At 37.7% G+C, this 21,711-nt stretch overlaps 1 protein-coding gene across 2 annotated transcripts in view; it reads right to left on the reverse strand.

Moving 5' to 3' along the window:
* The window catches only part of NYAP2 (neuronal tyrosine-phosphorylated phosphoinositide-3-kinase adaptor 2), a 179,109-nt gene that overhangs the window by 37,810 nt on the left and 119,588 nt on the right, over positions 1 to 21,711 (reverse strand). For both annotated transcript variants that reach the window (XM_043522822.1, XM_037909492.2), the window contains one exon: positions 7,677 to 7,889. In XM_043522822.1, coding sequence (XP_043378757.1) covers positions 7,677 to 7,889 — 213 coding nt within the window. The remainder of the gene's footprint in view (positions 1 to 7,676; positions 7,890 to 21,711) is intronic.

The following is a 21,711-nucleotide window of genomic DNA, read 5'->3' on the forward strand; positions in this document are numbered from 1 at the left end:
GTGAAGGACACTATGAAACAGGAGAGAGATCTCAGGCACCTGAAAAGAATTTTGATGCAGAAGTATTTGATTTCCCTATCCTGGTTTTACCCAGAGACATTTCCTGGAAGATTTCCCACTGAGTTACAATTCAATTTACTGCAATGATCCCAGGATAAATACCGAGCTGGGAGAAATTTACCACCTAATGGTCTGTCTGCAGCTGGTTTAGAAGAACATATCTCCCTGGGAATCTGATCTGCCCATCTCTGGTTGAGAGAAATGTTGCTCCCTGAAAGAACTGCAGTGCCCATGTCTCCTCTAGGCATTCGTCTGCCTTCGTCTGGCTCAGAGGAATGTGTTTATTCTGCTTGTATGTTATATCCCTTTCAACAACCCTTTATCGGTCCTGTCTATTTAAACTGTAAACACCTCAAGGCAGGGACTGTCTCTTACTCTGTGTTTGTACACTGCACAGCACAACAGTGCCGTGATTTTATTTGGGATCCCTATGCTCTGCTGTAATACAAACAATAATGCATCTCCTTACATCTGGTTGAAAAGACGTGTCTTCTCACAGCTTATATCAGCCCAAGTTTAGCTGAAGGCACACATCTCCCCATGATGATGGTCTGTCATGTCTAGCTTTAATGTGAATCTTCTCATATATCTTATCTGCCTATGTCTGACTGAGAGACATGTGCTTTCTCATGTCTGGCTAAGAACATCTTCCCCCAATGCCATTCTATGTATGCCGCTGGATGACCAGAACACACCTCTCCATAGCATTGGCCTTTAAGGATCTGCAGCGGCTGCTGGCTGGGTCACTTCCTCCACTTCATTTTCTGAGCAGGTCAGCAGGCCAACTTCCTTCCATTGCCACCACCCACTTTTACCCAAAAACTCCTTCTGGAGTCTCCAGGAGAGCTGGCAGCCTGCACCAGTACATAATCTGATGTTTTGCCTTTCTGAATGAGGACAGTACACTGTTCAGTTGATTAGATCTATTCTGAGATAATTTGTTATTATACATCTGAAATCATTTATTTCTTCACACTGTCTGTGTGCAAGGCACCCGATTTTTCCTTTACTAGAATATACACTAGCAACTGGAGTTTTCCTGTTGATTTCCATGGGAGAAAAATTGGGGCTTATTTTTGTTTTGTTTATCTGTTAAGGACAGATGCTACACTGTCTCTATGTTAAGCAAAATCAGATTCCCATCCAGCATTACCTTGGTTAGTATTGTTGATGTCAAAAACTCCAAGGCATTGCTTCTGAATTGTTTTTTTTTTTTTTTTTTTTTGCTTTGAGAAAGCAGAGAAAAATGTCATAATTTCCAATTTGGATATACTTGCTGCAATGAGAGCCCATTGTTTCCTTGCCAAAGACAATCCTTTCATCTGGCATCAAAGAAATAAAATCCATCCAACTCAGATGAAATATTAGTTTCTTCTTTTATCTCCCTGGCAATATATTCAAGTGTCAGAAACTATTGCAAATTCCAGCATGGTTCTTACTATGGGAAGTTTCCAATCAATGCTTATCTAGCTTTTTCACATCCAGAAGTTTAGGTGAATAAGAATTTCTTTTTTAAGGGACAGTTCCATTGATATCAATGGGATTATTTTTACACTGAATCAATTGGGAACATGTAACAGAAAGTTTTGCTGTGACTAACTTCTTCATGCTGTGGCATGGAATGCAATTTTTTTCCCTAAATGATCCATCAGATATTGTCTGTACAGCTGACCACACCATATTCAGTGTATCCAGTGCTATGTCTTTTTTGTCCCTTGTGCACTCCTTATTCCCTGTACTCAGCTAACCAGACTTGGAGTACAATGAGCATTTTTCTTGAGTAAGAAGTTCTGAATAGGGTCCCCTAACAGCTGCAGGAGGACTCTGTGTATAATGATGCCCAGCATCCTTTCCCCTTCAGTGAATTCAGTTTCTGAGTTGTGTGTTTCAAATGACAAATTTGAACTTGTCTACAGTGCTCTGTGGCTTCATGCACATTCTGATTCTGGGAGCAAACAGACAGAGTTAGTTTGAAAACTCCCTGCTGCTGTCCCCAAGGGGGTCCCAAACTGTTTGCCAGCAAAGAGGAGGGCTGGCTTCCAGGGACAGCATGATGGCAAACCTGAAGTGGAGACAGATCAGTGTCAAGTGCTAACATAACCTCGCTGAGCCCCAGGTGTGCCCCTAACAACAAAGCAGGAGCCAGTTTGGGCCATGACTGGAGGAATGTGTGCTTTGACATGGATCTCTGGGGTGGTAAGAACTTGGGGTTCTAAACAATTCTGTCCCAAAGGCCACATCCCATTCCAAGTGCAAAATTCCTTTCAGAGCACAGAGACAGTGGCTGTGTGACATTGCTACTAGCCACTCAACTGCTGACAGTTGATCCTGAGGATCTCCTGCTATGCTAGGGAAGTCCCAAGCATATGGATAAGTGCTTTACTAGATGGAAGCCAAAGGATGCCATGTGTTTGAACAGCCATGAGATGCCTGTTGTAATCAATGGGCATCACGTGACTTGAACTCAGCAGATCATGTTGAAAATGTAGTGGGTTGTTTTCAAGATTTTATTTATGTCAAAGACAAATATTTAAAAAAATATTTAGTTGCTATATTTACTGACGAAATGTTTGTTGTGATAGTTTTCTCAGCTTCAAAAGCCGGTTCCTTCACATTGTGTCATGTGAAATGAAGCACACACTGAGGGCCAGACTCATTCTCAGTGAAGTCATTGAGCAGGATCTCAGTGGAACTCCACATGGACATAAGGGATCATGTTGTAGGATCAGTGTCTAAGAAGCAAACACTGATTTCCCATAAAAACATAAGGCATAGATTAACAAATGGGGGCACCTAGATTTAGGCACCTAAATCTACATTTATGCTCATTTATAAGTGACCTGATCTTCAAAGATGCTGAGCATCTGCATAGCCCATTGTCCTCAATTAAGGGTGTATTTTTTGCTAACATAGCAGACATCTCTGTTCTAAGGCCAGAATTTTCTGAAATAATTTAGATTTGTTTTATAACAACAAGAGGCGGTTTCCTGCATTCATCCATTACACAACTGTTCTGCAGGATGTTTATTTCTGGGTTTGATCAGAAGAGATCTCTTTTATGCATCCCAAGGAGTCATCATTCTGCCTATCCTAATCTTAATTTAAAAAAAAATTCTCTGGCTGTCACACTAGAAACGCTTCCTATCCTGCCGCAGTCTCTCCTTTGCACATGAAAATAGAAGTTGCTTATGCATTATTGCTGCCAAGAAGCACATCTTGAATTAAACAATAAGACATGACAAGATGTATATCCTATGCAAAAAAATTGAACATGCACATTTTAAAACAAATTTCATCTATTATTGTTATACTGACGTAACCTCACTGGTCTCCTAATAAATATAAATAATCTGTAATATAACTGGAAATGATCGAATACTGTATAGGAAGAAATCATTTGATATTTTTCTTTCTTAAAAATATTTGACATGAGACTGCCGTCAGGAGGCATTCAGTGTTGAAACTTAAGAGCAGTGCATTTAAAAAGAAACGTTTGTATACCATACATTGATAAACCTCTGGAACTCAGTGTTACTAGATATCATTGAGGATAATATCTTGGTAGAATTCAGAAACAGGATTAGACATTTATACAGAGCTAAAAAGAACACCTGCAGCTACATAGATTTAAAAAAAAAATTTGATGGGGTATAAACCCTTACATTTCAGGGCATATACCAACCACTAACTGCTGGGGACAAGGAAGAAACATCCCATATTGGCAGGTTATTCTATAATAGTCCACTACAGGTTTCTTGCAGCTTCCTGTGAAGCAGCTGGCACTGGCCAAAGTCAGATGCAGGACACTGGACCAGATGGATGATTAGTCTGATCTGATATGGCAATTCCTATGGTCTGAATATGCATATATGCCATAAAATGGTGAAGTGCTTATGTGTAAAGGGTCACAATCTGAAGATTTTTTTTTATATGCATGTACCTTCTCCACAGCTTACTGGGTCTCCTTTGTATTCTATCCAAAAATATACTTCCTTCTATAGGGGTAGGCAGGTGCCTATACACTGTCATCTAGGAAGGAGTGATAGAACTGTGTATTATGAACACAGATTTGTTTATACAAGCAAACTTTTCTTTTCAACTGCATATGCATCTCTGCATCCCGGGGTGATCTTTCAGCAGGACTTTAATGGAGCACAGACCGCCAGTTTAAAGCTACCCTCACCTGGAGAATGCTACTGCCTGCCATTCCCCTGGGGATGAATCCTCCTTGGATGAAGCAGGCATAGGTTGGGACAGTTTGCCTCCTGCGCCATGATAGCGGGGATGAATCAGGCCCTATATCTCTTCGGCCTCCCAAGGGGCTTTTTTGTGTGTGTCAATGTTTCTCCCATAGCGCTTGAGGTTAACAGTTGATTATACTTTGAAATCCTAACCACAAACTCTGATTAAGTACAGTATACTCATTCCTTTCCTGATCATCTGCAGAGTATTCAGCCTGAATGCTAAATGTGTTGGCTGAGCTTCTAATAGATGGCGATTATAAAACAACGCCCCCTCCGCCCAACAACCAGTTCTATAAACTATTTAAAATGCAATGTAGAAATGCTTCTCTCTCGCAGCAGGTGGTAATGCAAAATGCTACATAGTAGCAATAAGAGAGCAACATTCCAGAAAATGTTCTTCAAAACTCCTGGAGTTAAATTACATGTGCTTCCCATTTTGTAAACCTCCTGTGACTTTGCCCTGAAATTGCAAGGACATGTTTTGAATGCGGGTGTGCGTAAAAGATCATTGACAGTGCTTTCCAAATGGAGCTCTCTGGGAGAAACGGTATCATGCAGATAGGATGCAAATGTCCCTGAGAAATTATCTGATAGATGAGAGAATGATCCAGTGCTGTGAAAATTGTTATTCAGGTGGAATTAGTGACCTAAGGTAATTTAAACTTTGTGTGCCCACCAAAAGGGCCCATGATCTTTTCTGGAGAGGCCTGAGCTCTGATTCCAACCTTACTAGCACCAGTGTAGATCAGGAGTAACCCACCGAAACAGTCAGTGGCGTTACACTGTGTAAAACTGTTATAAACACAATTGGAATCAGGCCCCAGAACAAGTTAATCTGGGTCCCAGATTCCCAGCACAGTTCTAACAGTACATACAATAAATCACATTGACTTGATAATGTACCTGTACCTATCCAGATAAATCTAAACCTTAATTTTTGTTTTTCATTGTACTGTAATTCTAGTTTGTTTGCAACAGTTGCAATCCACAAGGACAGTGTGCAGCACTGGGAATGAAATGCCACAATGAGGAAAAGTCAATTATGTATTGGTGCAAGAGCTATGGATCCCATCCAGGGAAAAATGTATATGGCTCACCGGGGTGCGCAACTCAAAGGAATTGTAGTAAATAACACATTTGAAAAAACCACAGTGATACTCTTTGGGGGGAAGAAAGAGGCTTAATTCAGCCAATAAAATATTTGTATAATACTAACAATTGCGCTTGCCATCTGAGGCTTTGATGGTCTTTGTAGTAAAAGACAAGACACAGCCACAGGTAGCTTACTGTAACGTCTGATCTGACACCCATTGAAGTCTAGAGAGCTATGCAGATTTAGAACTGGAGCCGGTGAGTGTTTTGCATGATTTAACTGTGAGATGAATGAAGTCCCCCACAGCAGCCTCTGCATAAGGGCTGGATGGAAGTGAAATATTTTGTTTATGCTTTATTCATATTGAGGGATGGACAGAGACTGGGTCCCTCTGATTAATTTTCCTTTTTCTTGGTTCTGATCAATATTATTGTCTAGCATGACTAAAGAGTTTGGTATGTACCATGGGTTTGAGTCTGTGCTGTCCTGGCATTCTGATCTGGTAGAATCTTTCAGTGGTGCAAATGATACCATAATGTGCAGGACAAAGTCCCTTGAGTTTATCTAAAACATTCACAGGTTCTAACCCTATAAAGGTAAATTTTTCTCTTACTCACTTTGCTGCACCCTCTGTATCTTACTCCCAGCCTCTCAACTCCTCCTCCCTCCTTCCTGTTTCCTGTCCTTTCAGACTCCCAACAGCCAGTGCTTCCAATTCTAATAATTACAAGCAACATCTAAACACCACACCACTCCTAAAATCTAATCCTGCAAACCCTTACTCACCAGAGTAATAAATAGGTACATTTAAAAAAATCCTAATAAATAAAAAAAATAGCTAAATACTTTGCCAAGTATACTTTGCCAATTTACACTGATGAGGGGTATGCAGGATTGGATCTATAAAGAAGACTTTTTTTTCCCTACCAGAAGAAATATTCTGCAGAATGTAGTGCAGAGTAACTACACAAATCTATAATGGAAAAAGTGAGTGAAAGATTGCTGCAAACCTTTTGTCATCTTGGCAAAGTTTGTACAGTTCTACTGAGTCCTTGTTGTCAGAGCAACAAGCAAGACTTCTCGTCTCTGGGAAGCAAGACGTCTTTTATCACGCGCTGAAGTAGTGTTTTAAGTGAGAAGAGATATCATACTTCTATTGTTATGACAGTATGTAGACACCAATGTCTGCTACCATTCACTCAAAAACATCTCTTCTGCAGAAATGGTTTATTGTTTATCAGTTTCGGTATGAGACACCGTCCACAATCTTTACTCTTGTAGAAGATTGTTACTGAGATTACTGAACTATTTATGTCAATTGTTATGAAAGTGGATATTTCTGGCAAACAGGCCACGAAACTTCTTTTTTAGTGATCTAAGGTAATTATTAAGGTAAGGTAGTGATCTGTCACATTTAAAAAAAGTAACACTGCATTGATTATTCATAGTGTTATACATGTGCCAGCTATATTCAGCTTAGATAGACATTTTACAAAATATAGGCTGTTTTTTTATTTCAATGGATTATATCAAGTCACTATATACATTATATGTATATATATATAAATGTATATAATAGTTAATGTGATTAATAACACTGATGAATACTAATACTGACTTCTGAAATCTATAGTGAGTTTTGGACTGATTTACATGTAAGCATAAAAGAGTGGACCTCTTGTTTTCATCTGTTGTGTATATCAATATGACAGTTTTGTTTATGCTACAGCATGTTCTACTCATTATCTTATGTGACATTTGAATTTATTATGGTCCCTCTATGAAGTGAAATCTGGAGGATTATTAGGCACAGTGTCCCTCAAAATTATGTGTAATTTACAAATTTTGTTCAAATATTTGAATGGTACAATTTTATTCTTGGTCATTAGCTACTAAGGACCTAATCCTGCCTAAATAGAGAAAACAGCTATAGGGAATATAAAGCCTGAACCTGAAAGGTGCTAATGGACAGATTTTTAAAGATATTTGGGTGCCCAAAGATGCAGATAAGTGCCTAGTGGGATTTTCCAAAGCATCTAGGTACCTAATTCCCATTGATTTCAATAAGAATTTAGCACAATAGATGAAAAGCTGATTTCAGTGGAAGTTAATCACCTATATGCATCTTTTGGCAACTAAATACCTTTAAAAAGCTGGCGCTAAGTGCCCTCAACTTCCAATTTCTTTAGCTCAGCTCCTTGCAGGATTGGGCCCTATATTTGTAATGGTATCATGAGATTTCTTTCCTTGCTCTGCTTGTGAAACAAACTCCCACATACCTGAGCTGTTGTTTCCTGCCAACATTGTTGGACTAACAGAGGATCTTCCCAGTCTACTGGACACAACTGGTGGTCCTGGTGTTCCATCCCATTCCTGAGCTTTTATTGGCTCCCTGGAGGAAGTTGTCCCATGGTGACCTCCTCTCTCTTTGTTTTCCAACTTTGGTAGTGGTTCAGTACTGTGGCTCCTGATCTTCAGCTCGTCTAGTGGTTCTACAAAATATACAAAGTCCACATGCCATTATCTAGTGCATTTTAATTAAATTCATACCATGGTATTCTTTAACAGACTAGTATAAAAAGCGATCATCCTTAATTATCCCTCTGGTTGAGTTATGACCACCACAATCAGAGAGATGGGTAAAACTGGCAGTTTTTAATTCACTTGTTTTTGTTGAACTACAATATTTTATGAAAATACTTATTGTGCAAAAAATTATGCCCCAATCAAAGCTCTTTAAATTATATTTTTAAAATTAACATTTAGGAAATTACCTTGAATTCTTTATGGCTGTCTCGTCCCTGCAAACTGGTCCTTCTAGAACTCTCTCTCTCTCTTTCTATGCAAGTTGTTTCCTAAGGTTTTGTATTGTTCAGCTGATGGGCTTGTGACTCCCAGGAGCATTAATGGAAGCTACATACAATCTATCGTGCCTGACTAATTTAAGTATTTCTAGTATGCCAGTAGCATAATCTATGGGATAAATTCTGCTTATACAACTCACTTGAATAATCCCTCTGACGTCAAATTAGTGGCTGCTCCATTTGCAAGCACAAGAGTTGTTGCGGAGTGGAGAAGGCAGACAAATGGGAGAGCAGGTGTCCCCAGTGATGCCAGGGTTTTAGCAGCTTTTTCCATCCCTGGTAACTCTCTCTTCCGTCCAGAGCCCCTTCTTGCTCCTCCCCCATTTCTTCTATGACGGGCCCATCAACAGGGTGGGGCATCGTATTTCAAAACTAACTCACCTTCAATGGAATTAACAGATAGTTTCCATTTCTATTTTCTATGGTCTATGAATGAATTGTATCAAAAACATGAACAGGGGAAGCATTTAAGAGAGACTTAAAATCACAACAGTTAATTACTATTTGATCCACTTATGCAAAGCCTGCTGATCTATTTTTTTCTTATTTGATGAAAAATTCCCTCTGGAATTTTATGCTTCAGATTTATGGCCAAAGGTATTCTTATGGCATATTCCTGATTTATAAACATTCGGGATTATAATGGAAATGCTGGCCCTTTTGAACTTCAGCATCACCGTGTGAGTACTATAGTGTAAATACAGTTTTAACTATCTACATAATTTGGAGGAGAAGAGAGAGAGAGAGAGATTTACACAATGCCTACACACAACTATACACAAAATTGTTTATTGTACCTTGAACAAAGATACCCGGTTAGATTTTGGGTCCCTTAATATTTTAATCTGTTGATTAACTTGTTTATGAGAAAAATAACATTTTCTTTGTAAAATCCCTCAAGAAAACATTAATGAGAAGACAAATTTATCATTTCTAATGAGCAGGTATGCTGTACATTATGGAATCAATAAGATACTGTATGAATTACTGTCGGTTTATAAGCTTGCTACTGAAAAGAGAAGGGAGTATAAGGATTTTAACAATGTTTCTGACAGGAACATTTTTTCATCCCCAAGCATTAAGGTCTTAGGTCACAGTAACAAAAAAGCAATAGAATATCACAAAACAATTCCAAGCTGACGATTCACATAAAGAATATTTAGAGTAATCACAAAAGCACTATAATCTCAAAATCTAACAACTATTTACTGCCCTTCCTTGAACTTTTGGACTGCCTACTTTAATAGAGAAATATCATAAGCGGGAAGGCCCCTGCTTTGTAACCCAAAAGGCTACATAGGGAGAGCATTGAAGAATAGTTTGCATCCATATTACATGACACAGGCTTTTCAGGGACTTTCAGCATGGAATGTCTGCCACCAAGCCTTGTTTATGCATTCTTAGAGAGGCAGGGTAATGCAAGGAGCTATGTCGAGAAATATAATGACACAGGGATTTATTCATTTAACATTTACACATAATTATAGCAGAAATATATCTATAAACTAATAAAATGTGATTCCTGTAAATGTCATGTTACTGGGAAAGTGGAAGAGGAGAACAAATATCAGAAATTCGATGGAAATATAAACCAAAGACACTGAATAAGGGTCGAGTCCTGGGAGGAGCTGACTGCCTTCTTCAAAGTTCTGAGTGCCTATTTTCCAATAAAACCAACAGAAATTGAGAGGGGCATATGTAATCTCATAGATTCAGGTCCTAACTAATAGTAAATGTGCACATTGAAGTTATGGAAAGAACGTATGTAACTTTACCTAAACTCCTTCATCTTATTGCAGCATTCAAAAGAACTAATTCACCATATCTTTCAATAGCTACTGTAAATGCTTTGATTATTTTAGTGAGAGCCTTTTATATTTGTGACTTCTTATTGCTGATTGAATACAACCACTTGAAATTTCACACACTGACAAAGTCATCCCTTAGTTACAGAAGAAGCACTCCAGTTGCATGTGGAACAATGGGGATCAAAAACACTTCAGTTCACTTTACAGAGCAGCATTTGTACTTATTACTTGATGCAAATGATTTTTCTGAATGTCACCTCTTATTTCTATTAGCTGAATCAAATGGCAGCAATTTTCTGCAAACAAACTGAGCTGTGGAAATACTCAAAGGCAATTTAAAACAGACTGATTAAGCAATGAGACCCAACAGGCAATCCATTTTGCATGATGTTATAAAGTACTCTGACAAAAGAGTGAAAAGAGGTGCAATGCAATGCTCTGATCCTGCAAACTTGCTACTGTGCATAATACTAAAAACCATGAGCAGCCTTAGTGAAATCACTTTCTTCAGTGGCACCATATCTGGTCATAAACATTATAGATAGCAGTGTTTTCAGAGTCAGGCTCTTTCTGTTAATTTGGAGACAGCGTAAACGGTCATTCACTTCAGTAGGAGCTATAGTAGTTTATACCAGCTAAAATCTGCCCTGGAATGTCTTAGGGCTGAACAGTCCTAAAGTTGATCTGCATTAGTTAGTCTTTGTTAGTCAGCACTAAGGAAAAGTGTTTTATATATTCGGAATACTATGAGGAGGAAAATAGGACCATCTCCTCAGCTGGTATTAAACAGTGTAGCTGCTGTGGAATTGGTAGAGCTATGTCAATTTACCCCAGCTGAAGATCTGGTCTCAGTTTATTTCTTAAGATTTTGTAGAAAATCAGTTTTCACTTGTGAGCCTAGATTTCATATATTTCCACTCCCCATCCTTTCCTGGGGAGCTTCAGCTCTGAGGTTATCTAAAAATTAATAAATCCTAAAAATGAAAAGCAGATTGGATCAGACTATAATCTCATGCAGCCCATTATAGGCCCCAAACATTGTTATTGGATGATACTTATCAGTAACACTGATGCAAAGTCAGAAAAACAATATGCTGATATTTTCCATGGCCTTCTGGAATATTTGATTTCACCTGGTTTTGTAATATGTCAAGAACAATAAAGTATATGACAAAATTAATTTTCAGTCACCTCATCTTGAAGATGGCCCTACTTTACTTAAATGACAAGAGGGAATAATTTCAGCTTCAAAATTTTACTTATATATTATTAATAATATATATATTTACTTCAAATTTAAGACCAAAGGAATTCTTATGTCATATTCTGATTTATAATCATACAGGATTATAATGGATATATATAGTATTCCCTCAAATCTCATGTTTTTGTAAATTCACCATAATACTTCCTGTTACATCTGAAGAATGACTAATTTTAACTGGTCCAATGAAGGTTTGAGAGGGGCAGAATGCTCCCCTCCCAGGCCATGGAACATAACTGGAACCATTCTGTGGTCACTATGACAGCTCTACAGTTATCTGGGCTGTCTCATGCCGTCTACCATTCTACACTACTCTACGCTACTGCAAATGGAACTCCATGGACCACAGCTCAGTGGCCCTTACACTAGTTAAAAACTTACTCATTGTTTTATATAAACGCCTCAGGCACTGATCCTGCAATGTATACTGTGTGAGAAGAAAGCTGCACACATGTGGAGCCATGGTGAAGTACCCATATTGAAATAACCTTATTATTTATCTAAGGCGAAACACATGCTTTTATGGGTGGTTGATAATTTTAGCTGGGACAAGCCAAGACTTAAAGGAATAGTTGTGCAATCCTGCAAAAGCTGTGGAAGGACTTCAGTACTCAGTGTACCCATATTGACAGTAGGTAACATATACTCTACAGAGGGCTCATCACTTATTATTTAAATGACACAAAATAATGCAAATTGGATTTAAGATATACTATGCTGTTATTATCTCATTCAGATGGCTGGAGGTAGCAAAAGCCATAAAAGCTCTGTGTTAATGAGTTCCTTGAATCACATGTCTAAAGGTAAATCTTTTCACAGTCAAACGCTGAATTTTGAAAACTGAACATCATTATGGAAAGTGTCTTTATTGGTCTATAATTCTTAACCCAAAATAGTACATAAAATGTAAATTTCAATAAATCATTTGTTGCTTTAAATATTTATGAATACCCCTTCAGTGAGATTCCCATACCGGTGTTCAAATGCTTGAAGCACTTCCACATATCACTGTATTTCAATATTAAGAGATGTGCACTTTCCACATTTATTTCACCTAAATCCCAGGCCTTCTCATTTGATGAGAAAGATGGCAGCTAAAATCTCTTAGGCAGTACACATTTTCTAAATAATTGACATGTATGGTTTGAACATTATAAAAGATCTCTTAATGGGTGCATAGTTTTGATGTGATTTGTGGTTCCGAGGACTTGTAAGCTCTAAACAACCTGAGAAACGCAGCTAATCAGCCACAGTTTAGACCAAACTAATTTGACAATCGGAGCTAGGGAAAACATTTTACCTAAAAAGCTATCATTGCAACAAATATACTCTATGTGGCCAGCCTGCCACAAGCTGCTTAAGCACATATTAATTCTAGGACATGATGGCTTCTTATTGTAATGCTATCTAACAAATAGCAGAATCATTTTTAAGGAGGCAAACAAACAATAGTGTGAAGGAACTACACATGAGGGTTGCTCTGATAACCTTCTCTCTGTAATCTGTAATTAATAAAGTAATAATCCATGTTTTATTCATTCTTTCTTTTTTCTGTCTTTTATAAATCTAAAATAAAAAAAAAACATTTAAAGCATACAACTCTGTTAATCCGGGGAATAATTTTTTCTACTCACGGTACCTAAAGAAACATATGTGCATAAGTCTTTGCAAGATTGGGATATTGATGTGGAAACCAGGTAAATCACTTGGAGATGGATTTTAAAAGCTCTTAACATTGGCTTTACTTTCCTTCCATTGAAGTCAAGGGGAGCTTTACTGTTGACTCCAGAGTGAGTACAGTTAGGCCAATGCCAAGCTCTTTTCAAAATCCTACCTCTAACCTTTGTGCCTCAATTTATTTATCTGTAAATTGGGGATAAAATTTTACTCATCTTTATAAGGTACTTTAAAATCTTGGAATGAATGCTTCTTCATAATGTCAAAGTATTATACTTCCTTCTTGATGTGCACTTATTTGTCTGATCTGCGCAGACCATCGTGTACAAATATATATTCAAAAACACCACAGAGAAAATAAACTGGGTATAAATTCTGCAAAAGGAAAGATTCAATGCTTTAAGAAATTATATTTATAACAAACAATTATGAATATATTACAGTGCCAATGAAAGCCTTTTTCTGATCTTTATTAAGCTTGTGGCTTGTCTAGTCTGTCTTTATCTGGTTGCTAATTAAGCAGAAGTTTGCTTTTCATATCAATTTTTAATACTCATTTCTTACAGTTAAGTGAGAATTGGAGCAGCTCAATTCAAAGCAGTTCTGACCTAGTTCCATGCAAAATCAATAGAGTGCCTGAAAAAGAGTCTCAGAAACCACCCAACATTCAAGGAGACAAGACTGAAATGCATCTAATGATTAATTCAACATAGGTGCCCATGGAATGGAGCGTAGCAGAGCTAGAAGGGAGGCACCCCCCCACCGCCACCCCAGCAGCCTTTAGGTTTATGTGTGGTGCTTTTTTAACTGAAGGTGGTACCACCAGTGACCCATGGCTCTGCCACTGTTCAAATTCTGGCTCCGCTTCTGGAATGTGAGTTTTTATGCACATCTAAATACAGTGGATATGTACTCTGCCTACTAACAGATGGAATAGGGAAGGGGCAGACAGACCTTGGAAGCTTAGAATTGGAGGCTACCTGTTGTTTGGCTGATTTTTTGTAGCTAGGCCTCAAGGCCACAAGTGGGGAATTCTGGGGGATGTAGGAGAGTAAAGGAGGGCACTTGCAGGGGCGAATTTATACAAAACAAAATCAAAAGTAGAAATAGGCTGATAATTCCATGAAAACGAAGGGTTAGTAAAAAATAAAGCATTAGGGTCATTCCAAAATAGAAATTAGGGAAGAATTAAAGCTGAAACATAAAAAAAGAAAACAGGGAAGGACAATAATAGAAATAGTCAGAAAACAGGTAACATTTTTCAAAAGTAGAAAAATAGATACATTTAAAAAAATAGGTAATGGCTTTCAAATAGAAAAATAGGGCCAGATGCTGACAGCTTGGCTCCTATTGGGTAAGCATCTTATTTCATAACTGCAATAGCTTCAAAGTAGTGCCAATGACTTTAGTGGGACTATTTGTGGAGTAAGATACTCTTCGGTGGGAATAAGTATATCACATCTGGCCCACAGAAATGGAAAAAGATATGGGTTACAATAAATAATAAGGTTTAAAATTTAATATAAACTAAAACTAGCAAATGTAAAGACCTAACTAATAAGACATGCATCTAACCTCATTAAACATTTTTCTTGTTTACTGTCTGTCTATTTTTATCATTTCTCTGACTTATCTTTTTTGGATCCCATCCTGCATGTGTTAAACTTTGCTAGCATGAGTAGTCCTACTGAAATCAAGTTGAGCACATGTGTCTTTTCAGGATTGGAGTGTTAGCATGTAAACACTTTGGGGCAGGTACTGTGTCTTCTCTCTATAGATGATCTGGTCATCTCTTCTGGCCTTAAACTCTATGACTCTTACAGTAACCTAGCATAAGAAAGTAGGGATTGGTCTCTTTACACTGTAACAATATAAATAATAGTAGCTGTGAACTCATCAATGGGTGTTGGGGCTGAACATAATGCACATTCTACTGTGAGAAAGAACTGCTGGAAATTACTGTGAATATATTGTGGTTTATACTGTTCTGAAAATAAATGGTTGGTTGTGAGATGTTAACATAGATACATATATTATTCTGGGGCTCAGAGACTGTTTTGCCACTTAGGAATATCAAACCACATGTTTCAGGACTTAAGCCAGCCTTTAACTATTTGAGACCTAATGTGGAGGGCAGATGATTCCACCACTGCCTACTGCAAGATTTCCTTCCTATGAAGCATCTTGTAATGGCCCCAGTCATAGAAAGGATACTGGACCACAAGTGCAATCCAGTCTGGTAATAACTATGTTCCTACATCCTCAGCGTGAAGGATTTTTTCCATCAACTTGCTGCTTGAATGAATAATTGGTATTAACGTTCACTTTGAATAAAAGAACTTGGTTAGTGTCTACACTCATTCAACAATTCCTTTTGCTCCAAACACTGTTCATCACCGTTGGACGGATTCCTGGTAAGCACAGGGTCCATTCCAATCAATGACCTTCTGAGGTCCCTTCCAACTCTGATATTCTATGAATCTATGAATGAAATAATAAGTCTTGAACAAACATTTTCTACTTTTATTTTTAAAAATCTCCACTCAAAAACAACTGAAAATGTTTTGACTGATGGAGTGAAAAAGCAGGACATTTCAGATATCCTGGGACAGCACAAGAGAAAGTGGTGCTGACTTGGTGAAGCTGAATTATAGGGTCACTTTAACAAAAAGGTGAGTGCACAGACTTCATGGGTACAAGTTTATAGCCTCACTTGCAAATGCAGTCTCTTTCAATAGAAACTAATGGAGCTGTTGAATATTTTTAGTTGAATAGTTTTTCAACAAAATAGAACTTTTTGAACTATACCAACATTTTACATGAATATTTTACTGTTGAAATTTTCCATTTTTTTGGTCAAAACAACATTTTTATTTTCATTTAGTTATTAATTAAACATTTTGTTTATACTGAAATTGAAACAAACTCATGTTTCTGTTCTAATTTAATTTTTTTTCATCTTTTATATTTTTCCTTTTTTCTCTCCCCCGCCCCCACTTTACCAGTGGGGAAAGGGTGGAAAGAGAAGAGGTGAATAAATATCAAATATATGAAAAAAACAAATTTTAAATTTTGATTTCAATCAAATAAAATCTGAACACTTTTTAAAAATTGCATTTAGATGATAAATGAAAAAGTTTATGAAAATTTTCAACTGAAACTAACATTGTTTGATTTTATTCAAAGTTTTTCCTGGAAAATAACTGCAATTTTTCTAACCGCTTTGAGTATAACACGTTTATTAATGCTAGTTTTTGTTTGATGGTTTAATTTTTCAACCAACGAGAGCACCTCCTTGTCATTACTAACAGAAATGTTCTGTTTGTATTTTGTTCCTTATACCACAGTTCAGTGGCTGAAGCACATGACTAAGGAGTAAGGAAATCTGGCACCAATTTGCATCCTGATCCTTCCAAGCTTAACATATGTGCTTAATTTTAGGCAATGTGAAAATGTTTGTGAGGTCATGTCCAAGTTAATTGCAACCAAAGAGTAACACCCAGATTTACTGACTTCCAGTCACAAACTAACACCTACATTATGCTGCCTTTCTTATGTCCCTTTATCTTGAGTTAATACATTTCAGTGCTACAGTAGATTCACATTTCCAAAACAAGTTGTTTTTTTAAATTATGGATGTAAATCACACATCAGAATAAGGTTTACCCGTGTCTATCTGGTTCAAACAATGAGGCTTTTTTCTTTCAGCTGAGGTCAGATGATCAATAGCTCTCCTATTCCCACTTAATGCATGATTGGATGTTAATTGCATGTTAATTTTTGTACCAAATAATTATTATGGATGGATGAATCCACTCATTACTAAAAGCAGCTTGGCCCTTTGTACAAAATTAAAGCCCAGTTGAACTTGACCCTTCCTTGTTTATTACAGTAATAATAATTATTATTATTTCTCTGTGTTCCTGTATTTCTATTTCCAGCCTCAGCTGAACCCAGGAAGTTCTGGAAATCCCACAAGTTTTCCAGCTCAATATCCAGATCAAGGTGAGCTGGATAAACCAAATAAAATATCTCTGAACATTTGAGGTTTGCCCATCCATGATAGGCCCATGTCATTGGTTGTGTTGAGATAAGATGTTCCTGGCAGGTTTTTTATGGAGAGATTGTGGGTAGCTAAGGGGACACAATGGGCCAAAAGTTATGTGTAATGTTCCAGCTAGTCACATTTACTAATTCTCCCTATCCCCCTTATTAGTATCTATAGTCTGAGTATACAAGTATGCTGAGTCAGAGAGGCTTTTTGTATGGAACAAATTTTTCACACAAGAAGTAAAGCCCTTTTACTCCATTGCCAAAATGTAGGCCTAATCCAAAACCCACTGAAGTGGGAGTCTTTCCTCTGACTTCACTGGCCTTTGGAGCAGTCCTTTAATGACTGCACGTAAGGACTGGGATCACGCTGCTGGGACTCAAATCAGAAGTTCTAGAAAGTCGAGATACTTCAAAGCTCATGTATAAGCAACTTAGTCAACCCAATAAATTGTTATTCCTTATTATGTAGATAGGTATGGAAAAGACATTTTAAGAAACGTTAAGAAGGGCAATAGTAGCTACAAGTGTTGCAAGGATTTCAGAACTTAAGGCAGGAACTTATTTCTTCTCTTTATTCTTTTCACCCCCATGCACAGTTCCCACCATCTTCTCTCTTATAATAACACAGATTCTACAGCTAACTTGTTTTACTGTAAGATGTCCAGATAATGCATTTAATTAACCTCAGTCTCTTGGCAAGAAGCAGTGACAGTGGCTCAGGAGATCCTGGGAGTAGCATTCAGATCATGAGCAAGGGTTGGAAAGGTCTTCTTTTAATGATGACTTTCTGTAGCTCTGATGTACACATTCTAATTTTGAAAATGGAAAGCAGACATTTGCTAGCAAAATTAAGTTTTGCTTATGGTAAAATTGGGGAAATTGTTTCAGCTTGGTTGCCTTTGGAAATGCAAAAATGATCATTCTACTTTCTATATTGTACAATTGCTATGCTTTTTTTACCTCTCTTCACTACAATTTGTTTTAAACAAGCTAATTTTGACTGTATTCTGAATAGACACACACATATATACTAGTCCCTACAATGGACTGTATCTGATCTGTGAAAATCTGTGTTATAAACATGCTGGTCCTAAAGAACATTTTCTATTATATAGAAAATATGGAGGGTCTGTACTTTGAATTTTGGGGGTCTTGAAACTACAGAAGCACTTGAATTTTATCCCAGCTTACAAGTATGAAACTCAAAGTACGCACAGTTTTGTGTACAGGCACAGCTGTGAAGTCCTAAAAGAAGCATATTAACACTCTCAGAGGAGAAGGTTCCCTGATCAGCCTGCCAGAGGGACTGCCCACACTGTCACATACCCAGAGGAAGGTACAAAGGAAGGTCAGACTCTGAAAGAGAGAGGCTGCATCTACACTGTGAGCTAGGGGCATGATTCTCCTGCTCTAGTACCCATAGTCACGCTGAGAGCTAGCATGAGTATAAATAGTAGCAGAGCCGTGGTAGCACAGGGAATGACAGAATAGGCACCGCTGAGCTGTGCCAAATACAAACCCGCCTCAAAATGGTGGGTGTGGGCTCAGCGTGGCTCATCCGTGCCTCTGCCGCCACAACCCTGCTATCAGGGCTACGCTACTAATACTGATACCAGCTCGATGAGAGCTTGCATGCACATGTGTACGTAAGCATGGTTTGAATGAGCTCTCCCTTGACATCTGATCATGCACCGGGGAAAAGATTTCAGGAGCAGACCCTATTTGCATAGACACACCTATCCTGCCTAGGTGTTCGGCAGACAGACCTGCTTTGCCAAAGTGATCAACTTTGGCTAGTTTTGGTTAGTTTTGGTTTAAAATGCTAGTTATTACTTCATTATTATTTTCACTGAGGAATATATGAGTACCATATATTTATCTCTCCACTCTAAAGGACTCAGATAAATTTCAACAGATTGTATTTATGCAATTTGACTGAAAGTAATGCATGTTTGGATTTCTGGAAAACAGCACAAGGTTAAATGTTTTTACTTCTATTTTTATTATTTCTAGGCGCACATCAATCTGTTGTGCATTCTGCAGTTTACATATTTAGAAAAAAGCAGTATTTATAATATATTGCCAGTTTTGCTAGATGACTGTACAATTTTGAATATGGGCTTTTGTAATTACAAATGTCAGATTTGTGTCTAATAGCCAGATGCACAGCTGGTGTAAATTGACACTGCTCCATTGATTTCAACTGAGATATGCTAGATTACAACAATTGAGGATTTGGCCCTAGAGGTCTAATTTTCACAGACATAATTTTTTGTGGCTTAGAAAGTTCTGTGCAGATAAATGAGTGGCACTCAAAACTTAGAGCAAATAATTAAACTCCAGGTCTTCAAATGCAGCAAGTGTTCATTTGCTTATCATTGGCATCTATTAAATACAGACCAGAGTAGGTGCCAGTAATTTAATTTATTTTTAAAAGATCCATTTATTTAAAAATGTTTAATATGGCCAAGAAAACCCATAGCCTACCTGTATATGTAATAAACAAAAAATAAAGCCTATTTCAACCTTGTGAAACCTTAACCAAAAAGTTGAAGACAGACTTTACTCAATTTCTTTTTTAACTATAGATTTTTAAGGGTTGTTTTTTTTTAATTCCTAAAAAGAAATGTTGATTGAGGTCCATACACATCAGTCAGAAGCAGCAGCTGTTTATAAAAAAAAAATCTGAGGAATTATTTATGAAATTACGTCTTCTTCAACGATTCTATATACTGTAGCAGTCCCAAGAGAATCTGATTTTTTCATGAGCCTAAACTGCTGAAGTAGAAGAGGAGACAATGTCATGGTCTCAGTTAACGAATCTATCGTGTCATTTCAAAATATGTTTTCTATTTTAATGTCTGTGTGTAACAAAGACATTCTTTCATTCAAATAATAAACCACTAATTTTTCTGCTCCTCTCAAGCTCCACTGAACGCCTCCCTTCTTGGCCCATTCTTGTGCAGGTTCTCCTCCATATTTATTGATAAATACATAAGCAGCTGAAATACAAGCTTTCCTCATTTTTTTCTCTCCCGTTCTGCCATTTTGTTCTTTTTCCTTCCATTTAATTCCTTTTATAGAAGTGAATGGAGTTACAATAGTGCAAAACGGAGGTCATTCAGTGGTCACACTACAAGGAGTCTATCACCTCAGGGCCAGATTTTCAAGAGTCCAGCTTCCATCTCAGCCCCAGCCAGAGTTTCAAAAGTGCTCAGCACCCGGCAACTCCCACTGTGACACCGATGGCCAGATTTTGGGAAGAGTTCAGTACCCGACATGCTGAAGCTGTTCTGAAAAGCTGGCCATGTGATTCTGGTGCCTAACTGGTAGCTGAAGGCTTATGAAAATCTGGGTCTGATGGCAGGTGCTGTGCTCTTTCAAAAGTGTGCCCTGTACTTACCAACATACAAGAAGGCAAAGGCATGTCTAAGGAACTGAATACAAGGGTGGGGAGAAAAGAGCAAATGAAAATAAACATAAGCATTAAGGAAAGTGGGGTAGGGAGAATTAAGTACTCATACTCCAAGTATAGTAATTAACCTTGCCAGTTCCGATAACTTGTTAATGTTACCTAAAAATTGGCAGCATCCCTATAATATATAGTATATTGTTACCATCAGGAATTAGAGGGAAGTGCTGCAAAGAGCAGCAACATTATTTGGTTATCCTGGGTTACTCAGTTATCTAATGCAATTGGCAAGAATTTAAGCATGACCACTGTATCCAGTTATGTTGACTGAGTCACTCAGTTTGCCCAGAGCATATGCAGTATCTGTCTTATCCACATCCTTAATGCAGACTGAATTAGAGAAATGAACAGCCTTCAGATTTTCTCATGCTGTTTTCTGTATACCTCTGTCTTTTATGTCATCATGTAGATATGTAGCCAACCATGATGATAACACAGAACCAAAGTGAGGCACGCATACACACACACATGCACAGTTAAAACTACAATAAAAAACTGGCAGTGGCCGGGTCATCTATTTCCCTAAGTTAAGTATCCTCACACCTTCTTGTCAACTGTCTAAATGGGCCATCTTGATTATCACTACAAAAGTTTTTTTCTCCTGCTGATAATAGCGCATCTTAACTAATTAGCCTCTCACAGTTTGTATGGTAACTTCCAACTTATCTGTATGTGTATATATATATATTTTTAATCTTCTTACTATATGTTCCATTCTATGCATCCGATGAATTGGGCTCTAGCCCACGAAAGCTTATGCTCTAATAAATTTGTTAGTCTCTAAGATGCCACAAGTACTCCTGTTCTTTTTGCGGATACAGACTAACACAGCTGCTACTCTGAAACCTACAATACAGTTGTATCTATAATGCTCTTTTCCGACTCATTCATTTCAGCCCATTTGATTTAGCTGGGTGAAATGCTACTGAAAGCCACAATGAGGGCCAGCAATTTCTATTTGCAAATTATTTATTTCTATTTATTAATGGTCTTCTTTCCTACTGTAAATTTATAAGAGCTTCGTGTTTATATGCATGTTTTCAAGCTAATGGGAACTTTGTTGTAGTTTATAGTAGTGACTGCTAAAAAGACTTGTGTGTTTGTGAATTTCTGCACATATTGTAAGATTCTTGTATGCAATGAATAATAGTTGTAATGCAACCCTCTCCACAGGGT

The sequence above is a fragment of the Chelonia mydas genome, chromosome 9, assembly GCF_015237465.2.
Source record: "Chelonia mydas isolate rCheMyd1 chromosome 9, rCheMyd1.pri.v2, whole genome shotgun sequence".
In the NCBI taxonomy this organism is placed as follows: Eukaryota; Metazoa; Chordata; order Testudines; family Cheloniidae; genus Chelonia; species Chelonia mydas.